The sequence below is a fragment of the Mauremys reevesii genome, linkage group 4 (genome assembly GCF_016161935.1).
Source record: "Mauremys reevesii isolate NIE-2019 linkage group 4, ASM1616193v1, whole genome shotgun sequence".
In the NCBI taxonomy this organism is placed as follows: Eukaryota; Metazoa; Chordata; order Testudines; family Geoemydidae; genus Mauremys; species Mauremys reevesii.
Window position 1 is genome coordinate 21,783,754 of NC_052626.1, and position 20,825 is coordinate 21,804,578.

Here is a 20,825-nt window from a genome sequence, read left to right on the forward strand (position 1 = left end):
CTAATCCCCTGAGGGAGGCAGAACTGGCAGCTGGCTATCATGAGATAAGCAAAGCTAAAAGGGAATGATGTAAAAACAAACTATTGCAATTATAAATGCTGGGATTTAACTTCATTCCATATTATGAGTTTTTTAGAACACTGCATTTTAAAATATTCAAGAAAGAGTCTGTAATGTTGTTAATGTGACTGGAAGATTGTGGTTTTCTCACAGCAAGAGCTTCACATTAGCCACTTTTCGCTCTGCTAGCAAATTAAAAAGAAAACTCCAGACACCACTTCCCTAAATTTTATAGTTCAGGCTTCCTTTTTGTCCTCTTTGCCCAAACAAGTGTTATTCAAAACAAATAATTATACAGCAGCACTGTACGTACCTATATCTGGTAAGCATTGGTATCTGGTAAGTATTCAAACCTTGGTTCTATTACAAGCCTATAAAGCAGCTTTGTTAATAAAATCTGTCATTTTTAGTAATGATGGGAAACAAGACACTTTTTGAGCTTTGCAGCAGTTAAGAAAAATTCTTTAAAATGGAGTTACACAAATTGTGGGGGGGTATTGGGCAGGAAGAGCACCATTTTCAGGTAGCATTACGAGATCTAGGACTTACAAAGTTTAAACCTGGCAATTGCAGCCCAGCAAGCCTAACTTCAGCGCTGGGCAAATTGATAGAAACTATAGTAAAGAACGGAATTATCAGACACACAGATGAACACCATTTGTTGGTGGAAGAGTCAATGTGGCTTTTGTAAAGGGAAGTCAAATCTCACCAACCTAACAGAATTCTTTCACAGAGTCAACAAGCGCACGGATAAAGGTGACCCAGTTAATACAGAGTACTTGGATTTTCAGAAAGCCTCGACACGGTTCGTCACCAAAAGGCTTAAGGAAACTAAGTAATCATGGGATAAGAGGGAAAGTCCTTTCATGGGTTAATAACTGGTTAAAAGATAGGAAACAAAGGGTAGGGATAAATGATCAGTTTTCACAATGGCGAGAGGTGAACAGTAGGGTCACCCAAGGATCTCTACTGCAACTTGTGCAGCTCAACACAGTCATTAACTGTTCACTCCCTTTTCCAGATCATTAAGTGTCAAAGTTTGCAGATGATACAAAGTTATTCAAGATCATTCCAAAAGCTGACTGTGCAGAGTTACAGGGGAATCTCACAAAATTGGGTGACTGGGCAACAAAACGGAAGATGAAATTTAATAATTGGAGATATACCAATCTCTTAGAACTGGAAAGGACCTTGAAAGGTCATTGAGTCCAGCCCCCTGCCTTCACTAGCAGGACCAAGTACTGATTTTTGCCCCAGATCCCTAAGCGGCCCCCTCAAGGATTGAAATCACAACCCTGGGTTTAGCAGGCCAATGCTCAAACCACTGAGCTACCCCCCGCCCTTCAGTGTTGAGAAGTTCAAAGTAATGGACATTGGAAAAAATAATTCCAACTATATATCTAAAGTGATGGGGTCTAAATTAGCTGTTACCACACAATTAAGAGATCTTGGCATCATGGATAGTTCTCTCAAAACTTCAGCTCAATGCAGAGCAGTAGACAAAAAGGCTAACAGACTGTTAAGAACTAATAGGAAAGGGATAGAAAAGTAAGACCAAAAATATCATCATGCCACTATATAAATCCACGGTGTAGTCACACTTTGAAGATTTTGTCCAATTCCAGTCTCCCCATCTCAGAAAGGATACAGTGGAACTGGAAAAGGTTCAGAGAAGGACAACAAAGATAACCAGGGGTATGGAACGGTTTCCATAGGAGGAGAGACTAAAAAGATTAGGGCTGTTCAGTTTAGGAAAAACAAAAAACAAAAAAAAACTACTAAGAGGGGATAGGATAGTGATTTATAAAATTATGAACAGTGTGGGGAAAAAAAACAAGTATTTTCCCTTTCCCACAATACAAAAACCAGGCGTCACCCGATGAAATTAACAGGCAGCAGGTTTAACACAAACAAGATGAAGTACTTTTTCACACAACGCACAACTAACTTTTGGAACTCATTGCCATGGGATGTGTGATGGCGAAAAGTATAACTGGGTTTAAAAAAAAAAACAAAAAACCCCAAGAAGAACTAGCTAAGTTCATGGAGGATAGGTCCATTGATGGCTATTATCCAAGATGGCCAGGGACGCAACCTCTGACTGCCAGAAGCTGGGAGGGGAAGACAGGGTTGGATCATCCCAACTGCCCTGTTCTGTACACTTCCCCTGAAGTTCTAGTACTGGCCACTGTCAGAGACAGGACGCTGGGCTAGATGGATCATTAGTCTGACCCAATATGGCAATTTTTATGTTCTTAATTTCAGACTTTTTGGGGTCCTCCATCTATCATCTTTTCAGAAGGAAAAAAGTGTTGAAGTTCCTTGATTTTCAAGGCTGATAGCTAAATTACCACATTTTAAAAGTTATGATTCACTGTTTTACCTGTACAGGTGGCTCAATCATTATCCACGCAGGAAGCATCAAACTTGGGTTTAGAGGCTGAGTTCCTACACGGAAGTAAACGCCGCCACTAGTATCACACGCCCAGATGTGCTGATTTCCACATGCCAAACTGGTCAATTTTATAGCTCCTAATGATGAAGAGACTGTTAATAATTTGGCATGATTTTTTTTAATTCAGCTAATCTCCACTGTAGAATTTGACATTTGATTTTACAGAAATCTCTAAAAAACTAACATTCAAAAAAGTTATCAATATAATCTATACATTTTTGTAAAAGAGAGAACATTTGCATACAGTCTAACTATAAAGCAAATGGGGGAAAAAAACGAAGATCTCATTTACATTTCATGCGTTTATTCTAGTGATTTTTTCTCATCTGTCTAAAACGGCCTATTTTATGCAGTATCCTGCCATTGTTCAACAACATTTTGACAATGCATCATGTTCTATCACTGCATTTTGAACAATGCAATTCAAACGATTATCATCAGGGAGTAAGAGGCAGAAACCATATGAAATATAAATTTTTTCTATACTTAGAGAGACAAACTTTCATGCGACCTAAAGTGAACTCTCTTCTGTAGTTAGTCATGCTTATAGAATCTTAATGGTCTAGGTCTATAAATACATGACAGCAATGAACATTCCAAATGTTACCAGCAAATGCTAAGGGTGGGTTAATATTTCAAGGTTAACAAGTCTTCATTACTTGTGTTGAGTATAAAACCTATTTGAAAAGTATCTCCCTATTTGTGTCACACAACTCTCTTTTATTTTATAGTGGTCACAACAAAACTATCAATGCTTTAATCCTACATAAACAAGCAACATGAAGACATATAGCTCTGAAACAAGTGTGTTCCAGAGTTCTTAATTTTATTCTCTCTTTCACAACCGGATTACAAATACCCATCAAATTAAGCTGTGAAATGTCTATGATTTTACAAGGATGGGAAAGAAAGCCTATAGGATACTGTAGACTGAAATGCTGTGATCTTGGTAATTCTTACTTTTTCATATTCATTTACTTTTAAAAACATCCATTACAGTTAACATCTGGATTTTTTTCTAGTGTTAGGAAGGCATGCACAATGTTAAGTAGTGGAAGACATGAACTAACAATGCTGTTAAGGCTGCATACTGAATGCTTTGGTCAGATGCCAAATTAAAGAACCTGAGAATAAATCTCACTGGTTTACTAAATGTTCGCTGTTCGGGATACCTGTTAATCAACATAATGTTCACTTGGGGGAAGTGAAATCTGGCAACCAACTCTTCATAAAGCACATCACATAATACTTTTCACTTTGATTAGAAGATGCAACTTTATCCCTTGGATAAATGCTATAAGCATACAGTTTGAGTACAGATTCTACAATGTATTGCTAAAAGCTTGTAGTAAAAAGACACAAGCACTAAACAGCTTTAACTTTTAGTTTGTTAGAATGGTGAATGGATTCATTCCTATATCAAAACTATTTGGTATTTAACTGTTTCTGCTTATGGGCTCAAGGAAAGATTTTATGGCTTATTTCTAAACTCCTTTATTTTAACACTATTACTATTATACTAAAATTAATCAGAGTTCAAAATTCTGTTGCAAGGAGCACAAATTTCTACAGCAGTTAGAGGTATGGCATACAGCTACAAAGTCACTATTTAAATAAAACTTCATTACTCCTTGCAGCATGAAGTATGTCTGACAGCAATGGTTTTATGAAAGAGAAGGTGGGTAAGGTAATATATTTTATTGGACCAGCTTCTGGTGGTGAAATAGAAAAACTTTCAAGTCCTAGAGAGCTGAAGAATAAATAAAAGATTACCTCACCCACCTTGTGTGTCTCATTCTGGGACCAATATGGCTACAACTACAAACAGCAATAGTTTTGTCACATGATATCTCAGCTGTTTAAATGTTTTGATCCAAATAAGAATCAACTCACTCGAACATGGAGTCATATGTCACTTACATGGCATTGCAGGTATTACTAACCTCTAAAGTAAAATATGACATGCCAAAATACAATCACTATGCAAACATTTTCAGCTCCCCGCCCCCCCCTCCCCCTTATTGCTTTTACCTTAGGGAAAGGTCATGCTAACCACCATTCATCCACAAAAAAGGACAGAGGTATCTCTACACTGATTCAGATACATTGTTTATTGTTGAATTGTAAAGGTCATTCTACTGTGTTTAGAAACCTTGACACTGATAGTGTAAACCTTAATCAAAACAGTTTACCAGATACTATTCTACAGTACATAGTGTAGGGATTGGAGAAAGTTACAACTGACATAATACAAAATATTTCAGCATTTATTCTGGGAACATGCTCATCCAATTCCAAAGTCTGCATCTCTTTTTACAACAGTTATATTAATGTTTCAAGACAGTTTACTACTTTTAAAACTTTTCCATGAATAAAATTTGGCATCTAGATTTGACAATTATTTTATAGTTATTACATTTCTTGGGCCACAACGTTAACAAGCTAAAGACCTGATTCAATAATTCACTGCATGTGGATTCATTGCTGTGCCTGCACAAAGCCCCGCTGACTGCAAAGGTGGACCCGAATGCATTAAATTGAAGGACTGTGTCCCAAAATGGTGGTAAGATGATGTAAGATGTTTTATTACACCAATCAGCTACTGTCAATGATTTCTTGGCCTTTTCCCCCTCCCAATGGATAACTGATCTATAGCGGAATCATTTCTTAATCCAGTGGTCACCAACCGGTTGGTCGCGATCAACTGGCCCATCCCAGAAGATCTCCCAGTCGATCATGATTTCTGGTGCTGTAGCGGGGCCGTCGCTAAGGCAGGCTCCCTGCCTGCTGGCCCGGCCCCACACCACTGCCGGAAGCGGCCAGTGTGGCCCCACAGGCAGGGGGACAGGGGTCTCCCTCCACACACTGCACTTCTCTGCAAGCGCCATCTCTGCAGCTCCCATTGGTAGCTGTGGCGGCGGTGCTCGCAGAGGGGGCAATGCGCGGAGCCACATGCCCTCCATCCCTCTCCCCCAAGGGCCGCAGGGGCACACTGGCCCCTTTCAGGAGCGGCGTGGGGCTAGGGTAGGCAGGGAGCCTGCCTTAGCAGAGACATGCAGAATTGCCAACTAGGAGCTGCCAGAGGTAAATGCTGCCTGGAAGGCGACCACACTCCAGCTCCCTCCCGGACCCAGCACCCCATACCCCCTCCTGCACCCTGAACCCCTGCCCCAGCCCTGAGCCCCTGCCCAGAGCCAGCACCCTGTACCCCCTCCTGCATCCCAACTCCCTGCTCCAGCCCTGTACCCCCCTCCGAGAGCCAGCACCCTGTATCTCCCTCCGTATCCCAGCACTCTGCCCCAGCCCGGAGCCCCCTCCTGCACCCAAACACCCTCCCAGAGCTTTCACCCCACACCCCCTCCTGCACCTCAACCCACTGCCCCTGGCTCAGCCCAGAGCCCCCCCTCACACTGTGAGCCTCTCGGCCGCAGGCCAGAGCCCACATCCCCGCCCGAACCTCACCCCCCTACCTCAGCCTGGTGAAAGTGGAGTGAGCGGGGTGGGGCTTTGGGGAAAAGGCGGGGTAGATCCTGACATGCCCTTAAATTCAAAAAGTGATCTTGGGCATATAAAAGGTTGGAGACCACCGTCTTAATTCTTAAATAATGTATCAACTAATTGAGAATTTTGTTTATATAAATTAATACTAGAAGATATTTAAGGTGATTTGAGTCAGTTAACCCACAGATAGTGGATTACAACTATTGTAAGATACACTACAACAACATCTATAATTCACTGTAAAGATATGACTAATCAAACTTTCTATGAAGCCACCAATGTTTGCGAAGAAAGAAAAATACCAGTTTAAATACTCCTGACCCATCATGACAGTTCCTGTAGTCTTTTCAAGAGTTTACATATTGTAGCAATGACTGAAATGATTCCCAGCTGATAAGCCAATTTACATTTTAGTGTCCATCCTCCAGCCCTCTCTGCTCACTGGCTCCCAAAGACAGGTTTCTCATGCTAGAGAATTATTTGCTTAGTACAGTCTGGAGTCTTCTACTACAAACCTCCCTGATAAACCACCACCACCACCACATGATTTACATCTAATGCGTCACGTAAGTCCTGGATATCTCAGAAGTGAGAAATGTACCAGAACGGATCAAGTGCTGTGTGGGCTACTGTATGTAACAACAGAGTGGGGAGACCTAAGGTCTATTCCAAGCTCTGCTGGGTGATCTTGGACAAGTTACTTCACTGCCGTGCCTCAGTTTCCCTTTCTGTAAAAGGAGGATAGTGATACTTACACCTCCTTTGTAAAGTGCTTGACATCTACTAATGGAAAAGCTATAACAGCTAGGTATTAACCATGAAATTGAAATATCACCACCTAAACTGCTAGAAAATAATAATAATGATTATAAAAGAGGTTCAAAGCCCTGCTATGCAAGTGAGGGAGCCTGTTGGTGGCCTCACTCATGAACCAGTGAATGTGAAACAGCTTGAGAGGCATTCAAATTTAAGGTTTCAGAGTAGCAGCCGTGTTAGTCTGTATCCACAAAAAGAACAGGAGTACTTGTGGCACCTTAGAGACTAACAAATTTATTTCAGCATGCGCTTTCCTGCGCTACAGCATCCGAAGAAGTGAGCTGTAGCTCACGAAAGCTCATGCTGAAATAAATTTGTTAGTCTCTAAGGTGCCACAAGTACTCCGGTTCTTTATTCAAATTTAAGACATCTTGGCAGCTGGGAGTCAGTCCAATTAAAAAAAAATAGGTCATATTCCATGCTGAAAACTTGAAGCTTTAAACATGGACAATGTTTTTTCTGTCATAATTTATGATTTTTTTTAAAAAGAAAAAACAAAGATTAAAAATGTTAACTGTTTATATAATTATGTTACATAAAATGAAGTCTGTTGCTTATGCTTGCCTAGCTTAAAACTCACTGAACTGATTTTGATCCAACTTTAAAAAAAATAAACCTATGATCGTATGCCAAATGCAGAAAATTTCATCCCAAAGGAAATGTGAAGTTAAGAGCCAATTTGGAAGCGATGTTAGAATGGACTTCATTCTTAATTATGTCACCTTCGCATGAATCAATTCACTTGTCTCCAGGAGACTTGCATACAATATAGAGTGGCATCTGATGAACACTGCACAACATTAAAGACTTTAGGACAGGAAGTAGAGACATAGCCAACCGAGAGACACTATAAAAGAAATATACATGTAGAATAAAATTGGCTAAACTGCTAAGTAACCAGGACACCCCATTGCTTATGGAGAGAATCATACTGGGAGAACGTTTTAATGACCACAAGCAATCAGGGACTACGGTTTTATGTCTCATCCAACCAAAGACAGCAATTTCAGCAGCACCATAGTCCCCAGTGTCATGCTGAGGCATAAGTTCAGTATCAACTTGAACAGAAGAGCATCACCAACTGAATCACTAGCGCTGCTTTCTGAAACAGTTTTCCTTGAAGGGCTCCCACCCAAGTACTGACTGCTTTGCCTGATAAGATCAGACAGACATGAAAACAAAACAAAAAATACCCTTTGCAAAATATCAAGTGAACAATGAACACTTAAATTCTACCTTCATAGCAAAAGGCTATCTAAAAGCATGCCTGCTATTGGAAAACCCTGGGATTTTTTCTGACATTTTATAAAGTTGGAAAATTATACATCTTTACTAATACAGCAGTTATTTTCAGGTGTTATTAAATCCAATAAATCTTTAAATTTAAATTGGTATTTGCAAAGCCAATGAAAAATGCAGGAGAATTTTTTAAAAAAAATCTGTTTAAAAATAAGTTGAGTCTTTTCGCTTACCACAAAAAGCCATACCTAGCTGAGAAAGGTCCAGTTTTGTCCAGTGCATCCCAGCTGGGCAACTTGGTGAAAGTGTTCTGATAAAGACCTGTCCTTGTTTATTCAAACCCCATATGGCATCCTGGCAGGCTGAATAACACACCATTTCAGCATCAGGCGGTAGCTGAACTGAAGAAGGATGGAACTGGGGATTCTGATCACTGACACAAAACAGATCCTTGTTGTTTTGGCATAGCCACAGAAAGCTTCCTATGGAGAGAACGTGTGTTACACTGTTAAAATCACTCCTAATCCACTCTCGAAAACTTACATAGTTGCTTCACTCTACCATTAAGTGCTGAGTGCATTTAAAAACAAAACTATCAGTCTTCTGAAATGTATTCTTGGGTCAAGATTTTCTAACCTAAATTCCTAGATTTAGGCATCTAAAATAAGTGGCCTGATTTTCAAAGTGCTGAGTATTTAACACTTTATTTGGGAGTAAAAATTAGTGTATTTACATATTCCCCCCCACACACACACACACTCCTGCAACCACTTCTTTCTGTCATCCTTCTACTTGCTTGCAATCTCTTCTCCCAAATTCCATTGCTGCTTTCGTTTTTCCCCTGTACGACATTAGCACTTGTTCAAAACCCGAGTCTTGCCTAAGCAAAAGGTGCTAAACAGGTCTATCCTAACACCTCAATTTACATACAAGTAGTAAACAGGTCCTCAAGAAAAGCAGGAGGAGGAGATGGTAGGAAACAGAATAATTTGCATTTTAGCAAACAAGTGGGAGACCAAAGAGCACAGAGCCTTCACCACCAGACTGCATGCTGCCTTCCTCACTGTTTGGATAAACTTTACTTTGAGGGGTAACCTTGAGAATAATCCATTTCAAACATTCATTGGACTATAAAAGAAAGTGGCAGAAAACCAGGTTCTCTCTTTCACCCAAGACAACAAAGGCACACCTTTGGGCCTCTGGGAGTGATCCTGACCAAGGAGTGGGTCAGTCACCATCTTGCTGGAAGACTCTGGGTGAAGGAGGCCATCTTAAACAAAGCCTTGAACCAAAACATGCTAGATTACGTTTTAGACTTTTAGATGCAGGTTTTCACTTTTATTTGCTGGTAACCATTTCTAACTATCTCATATACATGAATACACTTAAAATCCTACCTGCTTTCATTAATAAACTTGTGTTATTTTAACTCTAAACCAATCCAGTGCTGTATTTAAACTGAACCATTTGGTAACTCCAGTTAAAGCAGAAAACTCTTGAATATTGACTCCTTAATGGGACAATGGACCTTAATATCCCTCTGATTGTTCCAGGACAGGGCTGGACATTTCAGAACATATGTTTCTGGGAAGTTGGGGCTGGGGAGTCACTATGCCAGTTGTTAACCAAGGCTGGTGGAAGCCAATAAAAATCTGTGGTATTGCGGATGGGCCTCCATCCTCCATTTTTCTTTTGGGTGAAGAAGTAATGGGAGTAAAAACCCTTCCCTGTGTTGTGGAGGAACTTTTTCCACAGCACGTAAGTGTAGAAGACAGTTTACTTCTTGTCACAGAAGGTGCTCATGAGAAGGATCCCTGAAGAGGGACACGGAGGAAGGGAAGTAAAGGGAATCAAGTAGCCCATGTGTATGATTTCTAGGGCCCACTTGTTGGTGGTGATGGAAGACCACGTCGAGTAAGACAGTCCCTGAAATAGAAGCTGGATAGTGTCATCAGCACTGTAGAGTGGGGAAGTTCGTTCAGATCCTTGACCAAGCCCTCAAATTTCTTGCTAAGAGTATAAGGTTAAGTAACCAAACTGCTAAGCTAAAACTATGCTAGTAAACTATTTTAACGCTAAATGAGCTAACTTTGTGTCACTGCTGGGAACACCATCTCAGGATGGTCGAAAAGGAACTGAGGGGGGTCAGGTTGTGTGCACGCTAGATGAGGTGCCAATGGTGCCATACGACGGGGATCGTGCATGCCGAAATTCTCCAATCAAAGGCACAGAGATGCACCAACATTTGAAGTGGAGTACCTCTGGGGCATCACTTGAAAAAAAAAAAAACCCACAAATTTGTACCATGGCAGTTTTCTGCTTGAAACACAGTAAACTGCAAATTACAGCTTACTTTGTCTACTGGTGGCTGGTCATGAATGGCAGAAACTGGGGCAACTACAGACAAGGCCTTAAGCACCTTAAATATTTCAGAAGTGTTTTCTTAACATGAATCCACCCACCTGCCTAACAATATACTGGACAGATTACTTTCAAAACGTATGCAACTAAGGGAAGGTTTATATATTTTTAGAGAAGTTACATTATGTTTTTAAAAGAAAATAGAATAATTTTTTTCAGTCCCAGAGACAGAGAAGAATGGATGTGGTTAAGGCACTGGACCTAGAATCAGGAAATCTGAGTTCCATTTCCAGTTCTGAATACATGATCTTGATTGATTTTGGGCAAGTTATTCTCTCTCTCAGTTTCTCCTTCTGTAAAATAGGGATAATATTTCTCACAGGAATATTGTGCGGCTCAGTTTATATCTGTGATGCTGTGGTGAAAAGTATATAAATACTTTAAAGAAACCACGCTATTTTATTTTTTATGCTGTGCTGCAGTCTTCCGATGATGATGGCAAAAGCTGAAGGGAGTGTCAGTTCACCCACTGGAGAGCTTTACTGACTCCAGTAACCTAAGAGGTTAGGCTGCCTAGCCTCTTTCCCTCTAACTGGGTAGTGCTGCTTTAAATTAATAGACTTCCCTAGCACCGGTCATCATTAGCAGCAAGTGCACAGATTAGAAACCCAATACAGAATATGGTATTGCAGGCCAGAATTAGCATAAGAACAAGTACAGTAAAATGCAAATTGTTCATGAGAAAATGTGGATTACAAAGGCTCCACTCCCCCTTCCTCCCCTCTTCTTCCCCCCGATCTTTGGTGGCAGACCTACTGATCCCACCAACTCCTTAGCATCTATGCACACCACATCCGTTAAAGCTATATTTGTTTTTCCCTCCACATTTTCTGGCTCAGCACCCCTCCAAATGAAGGCTATGTAGCTTCAAAAAAGAAAGACACTAAACACATTATTCCTTGCATGAGCCAGTAAGGATGCTCAAAAAAGCAACACACCGTACTCAAAGGCCATTCCACTGCAGTCCCACCACGGTTTTATCTCCAGTAACTTAAACAGTAGGAAATTCTAACTTGTTCAAAAAATATGGGATTTCTGCACACCTAATAGACAAAAACTCTGGACTAGTTCAGCATTATGGAACCTGTTAGCATCATTTCAGCTATCAACTCTAATGCATGAAGTCAGTTAAATTACGGTATAAGCTTATACTGAAAATTCACATACCTTCTTTAGTTGGAGCTGTGGAAGCTAACACAAAAGCCCATTTTGTGGCAGAAACAGTACCTCGAGGCACAATATTATTCCAATATGTTCCTGAAAAATAAAGGAAAAACAATGATTACCATGAATCACACACTTTGCAACTTTAATGTTATGACATTCTTTTCTTGGAATTTTTTTTAAAAGATCTGAGGATTTCTGATATAATCAACTATTACATTTATTTGTTCTAATCAATATCCAATATTGCCATGGCCAAAAAACATTATAAAGCCAAATGACTATTTATTATGATTGAAGAATCCCCATGTTTCCCACCAGTTCATGCTCATAAGTTTGAAAGACTGTTTTCTTGTTAAAAAAACCAAACACATCATTTTTCATTATTTTAGTGCATTTATGTCACTAGACAGTTTGTTACATCATCATGGATGAACACCAAATCAGCACATAAATGAACAAGTCATGGCAACAGGGATTCTTTCAGGTTCAATGTTGAAACATTTGGCAACTGTTTACATTTGTGAATTACACTAAGCAGTAATGAAATCTAAAACCCAAAACAGAACTAAAATCTAGTGCAAAGATTATATCTGCTGCTTCTCAGCCCTTCTCAGGAGGTTCCTCTTTGTTGCAAGCTTATATGAAATGATCTGTTAGGTCACCTTTTGTTCTAAGCACTAGCGGCAGTTTTGACCCAATACTTACAGCTGAAGATTGTGCTGACTCTTCAGCAAAAGACTTTGTGACCTTTGTAAATCTAAACAGACAAAAGCGAGAAGGATGTTCTTTCCCATCAAATGCCACGTTTGTTGCTTGCAACCTTCTGCCCTTCTAGGGATACTGATCATGTAAATTAATTATAGTTGTGCAAGGCTAAGATTTAGTCATGGGTATTTTAAGTAAAAGTCATGGACACATCATGGGCAAAAAACAAAAATTCACAGCCTGTGACCTGTCCATGACCTTTACTATAAACACTCATAACTAAATCTCTGCTCCTGGGGCCCCACTGCTCTGGAGGGCCCTTGCTCCAATGGCAGGGGCTGACTGCCCCTGGCGGCCCAATGCTCGGGTGCCCAGGGCTGTCCAAGCAGTAGCCAGTGCGGCTTGCCCCAGGGCTGCTCCAACAGCCCCAGACGTCGCTGGCCCTGGGACTAGCTACTCAGGTGATCCTGGGGTCAGCTGCATTGGCTGCTGCGGAAGTCACAAAGGTCGCAGAAAGTCACAGAATGTGTGACTTCCACGACCTGTGTGCCAGAATCAGAGCCTTAGTGATCAGCAATGCCAGTCATTTATTAGTCTTCTGAAATGCAAAATCCAGTATGTTGCCCATTCCCACTTAAATGACAAAAACAATGTTAACTTCTTGCATTTATGGCCAAATCTCACCTAAACTGGACTGACTGGGTACCATTCACAAATTGAAAGATCTGCAGAGCAAATAAAGTCACACTTTGTTGGGAAGACACTATTCTTTTTTTATTAGACAAATACAATTCCAGGCAGATGTTTCCTCTTTAAAGTCGTTGCTATAAAATACTAGCAACCCCACAAGTCAAACAAATCTAAAAGAAAAACATCTGCACAACCTGCAGAGAGCTCTTCAGATGGCTTAGATGTCAATCAATAAGCTTTCCGGCATCAGTTTTCTGCAAATCTTTTCTTAGGCTTGTTTAAATACATGTCAAGCACTTCTATCTAGTTTAGTGTTTGAGTAATCATGAAATCTACTCTTAAATCTTAATCTAATCTAATCACATACTCAGAGAGAAGGAACAGGAGTCTTTTTTGACAGATTCCATGTGTAAATACTGGGTACAGTACTACATAATCGTTCATGTCATCTAATTAGAGAGAATCCTACAGGAGTGTCTAATCTGGCATTTTTTGGCTACTATGCTGCTATCAAGAGGCCATCAATAAACTTTTTTGGTAGAATAAGGGCTAGTCTACACTTACCAGCCGCGTCGACGCGGTGAGTTCGACTTCTCGGAGTTCGAACTATCGCGTCTAATCTGGATGCGATAGTTCGAACTCCGGAAGCGCCGCGGTCGACTCCGGTACTCCACCACTGCAAATGGCGGTGGCGGAGTCGACCTTGGAGCCGCGGACTTCGATTCCGCGGCATCTGGACGGGTGAGTAGTTCGAACTAGGGTACTTCAAATTCAGCTACGCTATTCATGTAGCTGAATTTACGTACCCTAGTTCGACCCCGCTTCTTAGTGTGGACCAGCCCTTAAAGAATAATTTCTATACTCAAGTTTAGACCTATAAGCTTTAGGAACATCTCTCACGAAAGGACTGAGAAAGAATACAGCTCTAAACAGCCTCCAACAAGTCTAGGGAAATCCTCTTGAAAATGACTGTTTGAGCAGGACTCTTCACCTGGTTCCTCCAAGAGGGAAAGTCTACTTACATTGACAGAACAAATCAGAATGGCTTGAAGACAAGGGTGAAAAGGCACCTAGGCCTGCAGATGAAGCCAGGATTGTGTAAGATGAGAACACAAAGGTTAGAGGCTTCTGGCAGTGGACCAAAATCAGTCATGAGCTATAACATTCATCAGCCAGGCTAAAGTCATTAAGTGTCTTGTTTAGTGTTCAGCATGTTCTCTCATCAGAGCATAAGCAGTAATACATGGCTCATTGTCCTAGACACATTTCCCAAAGTGATCACTATATTATTATTATAATTATTATTATTATGTCTACAGCACCATACATAGGTACCATAGCACCTAGTAGCCCTAGTTATGGACCGAGACTCCATTGTGCTAGTGCTATACTGCATGGTTGTGTGATATCGGTATGTAACTCTCTTTAATTCAAGATTTGGATGCATGCACTGAAAGAAGCAATATGACCTACTTTTTGGAAAGCATAACAAGCTCTGAGCAACAGGCTCCCAAACTTGCCTTCTTCACAGTACTACTTTTAACATTTGGTTTGAGTAATTGTCCTTTTAAGACAGCATCCCGCAATACTGTCTGCGCTCCCACTCTAGTTTAAGAAACAAAAGCTTTTGCAACTTGCTCTTTAATTTGCTGTGGCTGAATTTTACCATGGGTAGGCTAGGGGAATGGTAGGGGGCGCAGAGTGGATGCGCTAGTTAGTTTCTTTGATTTTTAAAGAACCAACAGGTGTAAAAATGCACCAACCTATTAGACTTCCCTTTGCTACATGGAACTCATTTTTGCCTGAAGAGATCCAGACGCCACTACTGTTGACTCCAAGAAGGCTTGGCTGACATTGAAGCTGCTGTGACCAAAATGCCATTCGAAGTTTCTCCGCCACTTTCTCTACTGGAGCCTGGGCTGCTGTTGCCACTGTGTGTGTTGCATGGATTATTGTCTGGAAGAGGCTGCACTGGTCAAACACGACGTAATCGGTAATGCTTACCTGGAAAAAAAAATGTTTTGGGTAATCAGTTAAACTAGGGATGAGTTAAAGGACCTTCCATAAAAAGCATGGCAAACTAGATACGTTGCAGAGGTGATGGGGGGTGGAGGGGAGGAGAGCGCCCATATTTTGCCCTAGGCTCCACTTCATTCCCCGCAGAGGAACGTGCTGGGGGAAAGAGCAGTGACTTAAGGCATTCTGTGCTGGTCGAGGAGTTTGCCCACATAGGCTACGTAAAGAGAGGGCAGGGAGCAGCTCCCCTGACTCACCACAGAGTCCACGTGGAGAAACTGACCAGCAGGCACAGAACGCCTGGTGTTGGTGCTCAGCCCCTTCCCCTTCAGCACCCTAGGGGGCCGAGGAGGAATGTTTGGGGGAAGCCAGTTGTTCCCTGCTAGCAGGTCAGTTTCCCCCTCATGATCAGTGTAAGGGGAGGGCAAGAAAGCAGTGACCCAAGAGAGCCAGGCAGCTGAACTGCTTCCCAACCATCTGTGCAGTGTACAGCCCAGTTGAGTGACAGAGTGAATTACTCCTGGGGGAATTGGAACTCTGCATCTGGCTCAGCTGCTGGGGGTGGGCATGGGGGAGAAGAGAAACAGAACTTCCTCTTCCCCTGGAATAGCTGAGGCCAGGTCAGATTCATCCCCAGAAACCTCCCTGGCTGCAGGAAGCTCTGCACCCCTCCCCCAGTTCCTGTCCCTAATCACTCTTCAGCCATTTGGGGGAGGAGGGGAGTGTGTTGGGGAGGGAGGCACTGTATAGGGAGCTGCCCCTCCCCCCCAATCTGCCCAATCCCTTTGCATTCAGACCTCTCCCCACACACACACACGCACAGAACTTCCTCCACTGAGCCCCTCATGCCCAGACTCCCCTGTCAAGCCCCTCCCACACACTTGAATCACTACCCCATTTAGCCTCACCCACCACACCTGGATACCCCATTGAGGCCCGCCTCCCCACACACCTCGATCCCCCACCAAGCCACACTCCCCCATCACCTTGCCACCCCAAATACAAAAGTCAAACTACGCTTATGATAAAAAGATGCCTCATCTGCCTTTTGAATAGGGTTCAGGAGTCTCAGGAACAATGTTCCTGAGTGAACCTCAGGAACCTCTCTACTGAGTGAGTGAAGAAACAAGTTTGAGTCTTCTTGAGTTTTGATGGATTTAAGTTTTAGGAGCCTTGATTATAAACCAGAACCACATAACAGATAACAGCTTCCTATATAAATAAAACAAAAACCCAACTAACCAAAAACAAACACCTGCCCAAAATTTCTTAATATTTTTATCTATTTCAAGTACATAAGAAAGGCCGTACCGGGTCAGACCAAAGGTCCATTTGCCCAGTATCCTGTCTACCGACAGTGGCCAATGCCAGGTGCCCCAGAGGGAGTGAACCTAACAGGCAATGATCAAGTGATCTCTCTCCTGCCATCCATCTCCATCCTCTGACGAACAGAGGCTAGGGACACCATTCCTTACCCATCCATGGACTTAACCACCATGAATTTATCCAGTTCCCTTTTAAATGCTGTTATAGTCCTAGCCTTCACAACCTCCTCAGGTAAGGAGTTCCACAAGTTGACTGTGCACTGCGTGAAGAAGAACTTCCTTTTATTTGTTTTAAACCTGCTGCCTATTAATTTCATTTGGTGACCCCTAGTTCTTGTATTATGGGAATAAGTAAATAACTTTTCCTTATCCACTTTCTCCACATCACTCATGATTTTATATACCTCTATCATATCCCTCCTTAGTCTCCTCTTTTCCAAGCTGAAGAGTCCTAGCCTCTTTAATCTTTCCTCATATGGGACCCTCTCCAAACCCCTAATCATTTTAGTTGCCCTTTTCAGAACCTTTTCTAGTGCCAGTGGCTGAAGGAAGCAGCCCTGTGTGGTTTGGAAATAGTTGGATTAGGTGAAAAGCAGCCTCCCTGCATTATTAATTATTATTATTATTATTATTAATTTGGCTAAAGGAAACTGTCCTGTCACTGGTTTTATTTTTCCTCTGGCTGATACTGGAATTTTAACAACGCCTTTCGGGGAACAGATTTAAAAGGGGCCTCAGCACCCACAGTCTGGTGGTTCCATTACAGGTGTATTAATAATGCTTGTAAGCCTCCAAGCAATTATTTCTTGATATTTTTAGGTTGGGATCCCTACAAGAAAATATCACAACGATGGAATGGTGGACTTTACTGAAAGCTGAATAAGGAGTACATACTTGCCACCAATGGTCATCATCTCCTTGCGGTTTCTTTGAAACTACACCAGTTCTGAACCATAGATTTCCATGTATGTCCAAAGCCCATAATGTCTGTTGGTCTCCAAGAGTTATGCACACTGGTTCCAAAGCTTGCATTTCACTGCAAATGCAAAACACATTTTAAAATACATAACACATTAAAATCTTCCTTAAAACCTTCAAAATGAATAAGAAACTAGAGTGGAAAAGAAGTTCTTCATATGGTACTACCAACGTGTAAAATAAAACACATCTTTGGACACATCTCCATATTTATCTAGTAACTTAAAATGTATTAGATATCTTCTTCCGAGTATAATTCAGAAAGCAAGATAAGCCTCTGGGAGTTGTTTTATGTGAATATCAAGACTACAAAGATCATAATGGACCAGTGCTGAAGAATTCAGCACATAACAGTACAGAAATGATAAAAAATAGTAGCTATCGACTTCCTGCAAAAACTTTAAAAATGTAATGTCACAAGCTTTGTTTGTTTTGTTTTGATTTTGTCTCTCTCCTTGTGACTAGAACATTAAGAGCACAGACAGCATAATCTTGAACTGGTTGTGACTATACAATAAGGACAGAAGCTGACCTTGATTACAAAAGCTTCCTGTATGAAACAATCACGTCTAAACTCAGAGAAAACTTATCACTATAAACAGTATTTTTAAAATAGAAAAAGTTAAGTTGGCAATCCTATTCTGATAGTCACTTCCAACATGCCTTCCAGAATAGCTCAGAAATCTCAATTTGCATTGATTTGAATAGTCCTAAACAGTCTCAGTCAAGTCTAAGAACATGCAGGATATCTGGTTTATGAGTCAATCTTGTGTATTTACGTAGAAGAGATTCAACTTTCTTCGATGTAATAATTAGATGCAAGTTGCAGATTTGAACATTAGTCCCCCTCCCTCAAATCTTCAAAAAAAAAAAAAACCCCACAACCAAATACAAGGATCAGGTTAAAGGCTAATGTTAAAGTAATTACCTATTGGGAAAGAAATGGCATTGATTTATGCAAGAATGGACACATTTCCCTACATTTTACAAGATAATATAGGATGTAACTACTCTCTGGATCAGGAAGGCAGAACAAACTGGTCTGTTGCTGATAAAGCTAAAAAGAAGGAATTCTGGTGAAACTGGCTACAGAAGTAAAATATACTTCCCAGTGTATCCGAGGTGAATTTGAGGGTGAGATATCCAGTGCAACTTCTAATCTCGTGACTGACTGACAAAGTCAACTGTAAATATATACATGTATTCTTGAAAAATCAAATATTTAATATATGGAGATCCAATTTAAATAATGGGAGCACCATTATAGCACAAATGAAAGAACTAAACAGTATTTAGTATAAAAAAGGCCTATTTCATTAATTCACATTTCAAGGAATCTTCCACTGTTTTCCCTCCCATACACAATTCTGTTAAACATTCCCCATTCATGACCAATAAATGTCTTCCAAATAGTGTCCTTCTTTGCTCACTGACTGATTAAAAGTGTGATGTAACAAGATGCACTGATAAGGGATAAGGTAATATGAGGATTACAATTTGGATGCAAAAAACTTTATAAGCAAGAGGTAAGTGGTTCAATTACTGTAAGATGAAATACCCATGAATGAAAGCAACCTTTTCTGTCATTCTGATTAAACACTGCCCAATTACCTGACAAGATCACACTTCCATTGTTCTCCTTCAGGACAGAAGCTGCTCACTCCCTCTCGATAGAGAAGTGCCCGCTGCTCAGTCAGTGCCCACACTACATTGTTTCTGGATGTAACTTGAGATAATGGATACATACAATCAACCTTTACTGCTCTGGCACATGGCCGATCCACACTCAGGCCTGGAAACAAAACAAAAGAGAAAGTGTGGCTGTTGTAATTAAGTGGTGTTGTCAAATCAGGTAAGTTAGAGCACAAAGGGAAAAATTCAATGAGCATGTTAACATTTTCTTGTATATTCACTTTACTGTATTCTCCACAGACTTAACATTTAGTGTAGAAATGTTCAGTTTATACTTTAACAAACTAAACATTGTACATCAAGCTAGAATATATAACTCAAACATTTTCAGTTTAGTAACTTCATGGAGAGCCCACCATTCTCATTCTGCAATTTCCTCTCCTTCCCTCCTCCGAGTGGCAGTATCAGGAATCTCCATTTAAAAGATAAAAGCAGCAAAGAATCCTGTGGCACCTTATAGACTAACAGACGTTTTGCAGCATGAGCTTTCGTGGGTGAATACCCACTTTGTCGAATGTATTCACCCACGAAAGCTCATGCTGCAAAACGTCTGTTAGTCTATAAGGTGCCACAGGATTCTTTGCTGCTTTTACAGATCCAGACTAACACGGCTACCCCTCTGACATTTAAAAGATGTTCATCAATAAACAGACTAGAAGTGACTTGGAATGATTCAACAGGTGAAAACTCTTGTAATATCAAAAGACGTTAGACAATTATTGTACACATTTAGATATATCCATTCTTCCAAATTGCACATCATCCTGTCCAGAACTATATACAAATTGGATTTTCATGTCTGTGAAAGAAAAGCTCAAGAGAGAATTAGCTTTTTCTCAAGTTCTCATGCTAATGAAGCAAGAGGTAGCTGACGATCATCAGTCTAGGGCCTGGTCTACACTTGGGGGGGGGGGGGGAAAATCGATCTAAGATACACAACTTCAGCTACGAGAATAGCGTAGCTGAATTCGATGCATCTTAGATCGACTTACCTCCCACCCTCACGGTGCAGGATCGACGGCCGCGGCTCCCGTCGACTTCGCTTCCGCCTCTTGCCCTGGTGGAGTTCTGGAGTCGACGGGGAGCGCATTCAGGGATCGATTTATTGCGTCTTGTCTAGATGCGATAAAATCGATCCCCAATACATCGATCGCTACCCACCGATCCGGCGGGTAGTGTGGACATATCCTAGAGGATACCAAAAAGGAAGTTATAGTATTCAGCTTCTAACTTTGGGACACAAGTTCCTGGTGCAACTGTTAGATGGGATGCTGGAGGTACTGACGGGATTGTTCTCACCCCACCATTACTGTCTTTCTTCCTGGTTGCCTTGTGTTAAAAGAGACACACACTGGAGGATTTACTTGGGCATCTAAGTCTATCTATGAAATCCACAAATGGTAGAACGCAAGCTGTTAAACCACCACCCAGCAGGAGAGGAAAAAACCGATTAAAAACTCCACATAGCTCTCCATGTGTGGAACCAAACTCATTTGCTACCATCACTCTCACTGCTGAATAGCAGTGCATGGTCCTGGGCAAGTTGCTTTAAATTGCTAATGGGGCTGACTAGTTAGCAAAATCATTTAAAAGGAGGCTATCCTTGAAAAAAAATGCTGGATATTTAAGTTTCCTCAAGTTGAGCAATTACAAAGAATGTATACATGTTTTTTTTTATTACACATACATATTAGATATACATGAGAAAACTGAACAAAGAATATGACCAATTTTAAGTGCAAGACAAGATTTCCAAATGG

General features: G+C 41.0%; 1 protein-coding gene across 9 annotated transcripts in view; it reads right to left on the bottom strand.

Annotated features, from left to right (window-relative positions):
• TECPR2 (tectonin beta-propeller repeat containing 2) overlaps positions 1–20,825 on the bottom strand; it is a 67,828-nt gene that overhangs the window by 17,748 nt on the left and 29,255 nt on the right. For 6 of the 9 annotated variants that reach the window (XM_039538912.1, XM_039538916.1, XM_039538910.1 and 3 more), the window contains exons 12-17: positions 18,985–19,165; positions 17,290–17,431; positions 14,818–15,058; positions 11,660–11,749; positions 8,305–8,553; positions 2,444–2,592 (exon numbers count right to left, since the gene is read on the bottom strand). In XM_039538912.1, the coding sequence (XP_039394846.1) occupies positions 2,444–2,592; positions 8,305–8,553; positions 11,660–11,749; positions 14,818–15,058; positions 17,290–17,431; positions 18,985–19,165 (1,052 nt within the window). Of the gene's footprint in view, positions 1–2,443; positions 2,608–8,304; positions 8,554–11,659; positions 11,750–14,817; positions 15,059–17,289; positions 17,432–18,984; positions 19,166–20,825 lie in introns of all 9 variants that reach the window. The other 3 variants (XM_039538919.1, XM_039538915.1, XM_039538914.1) reach the window with 2 other exon arrangements.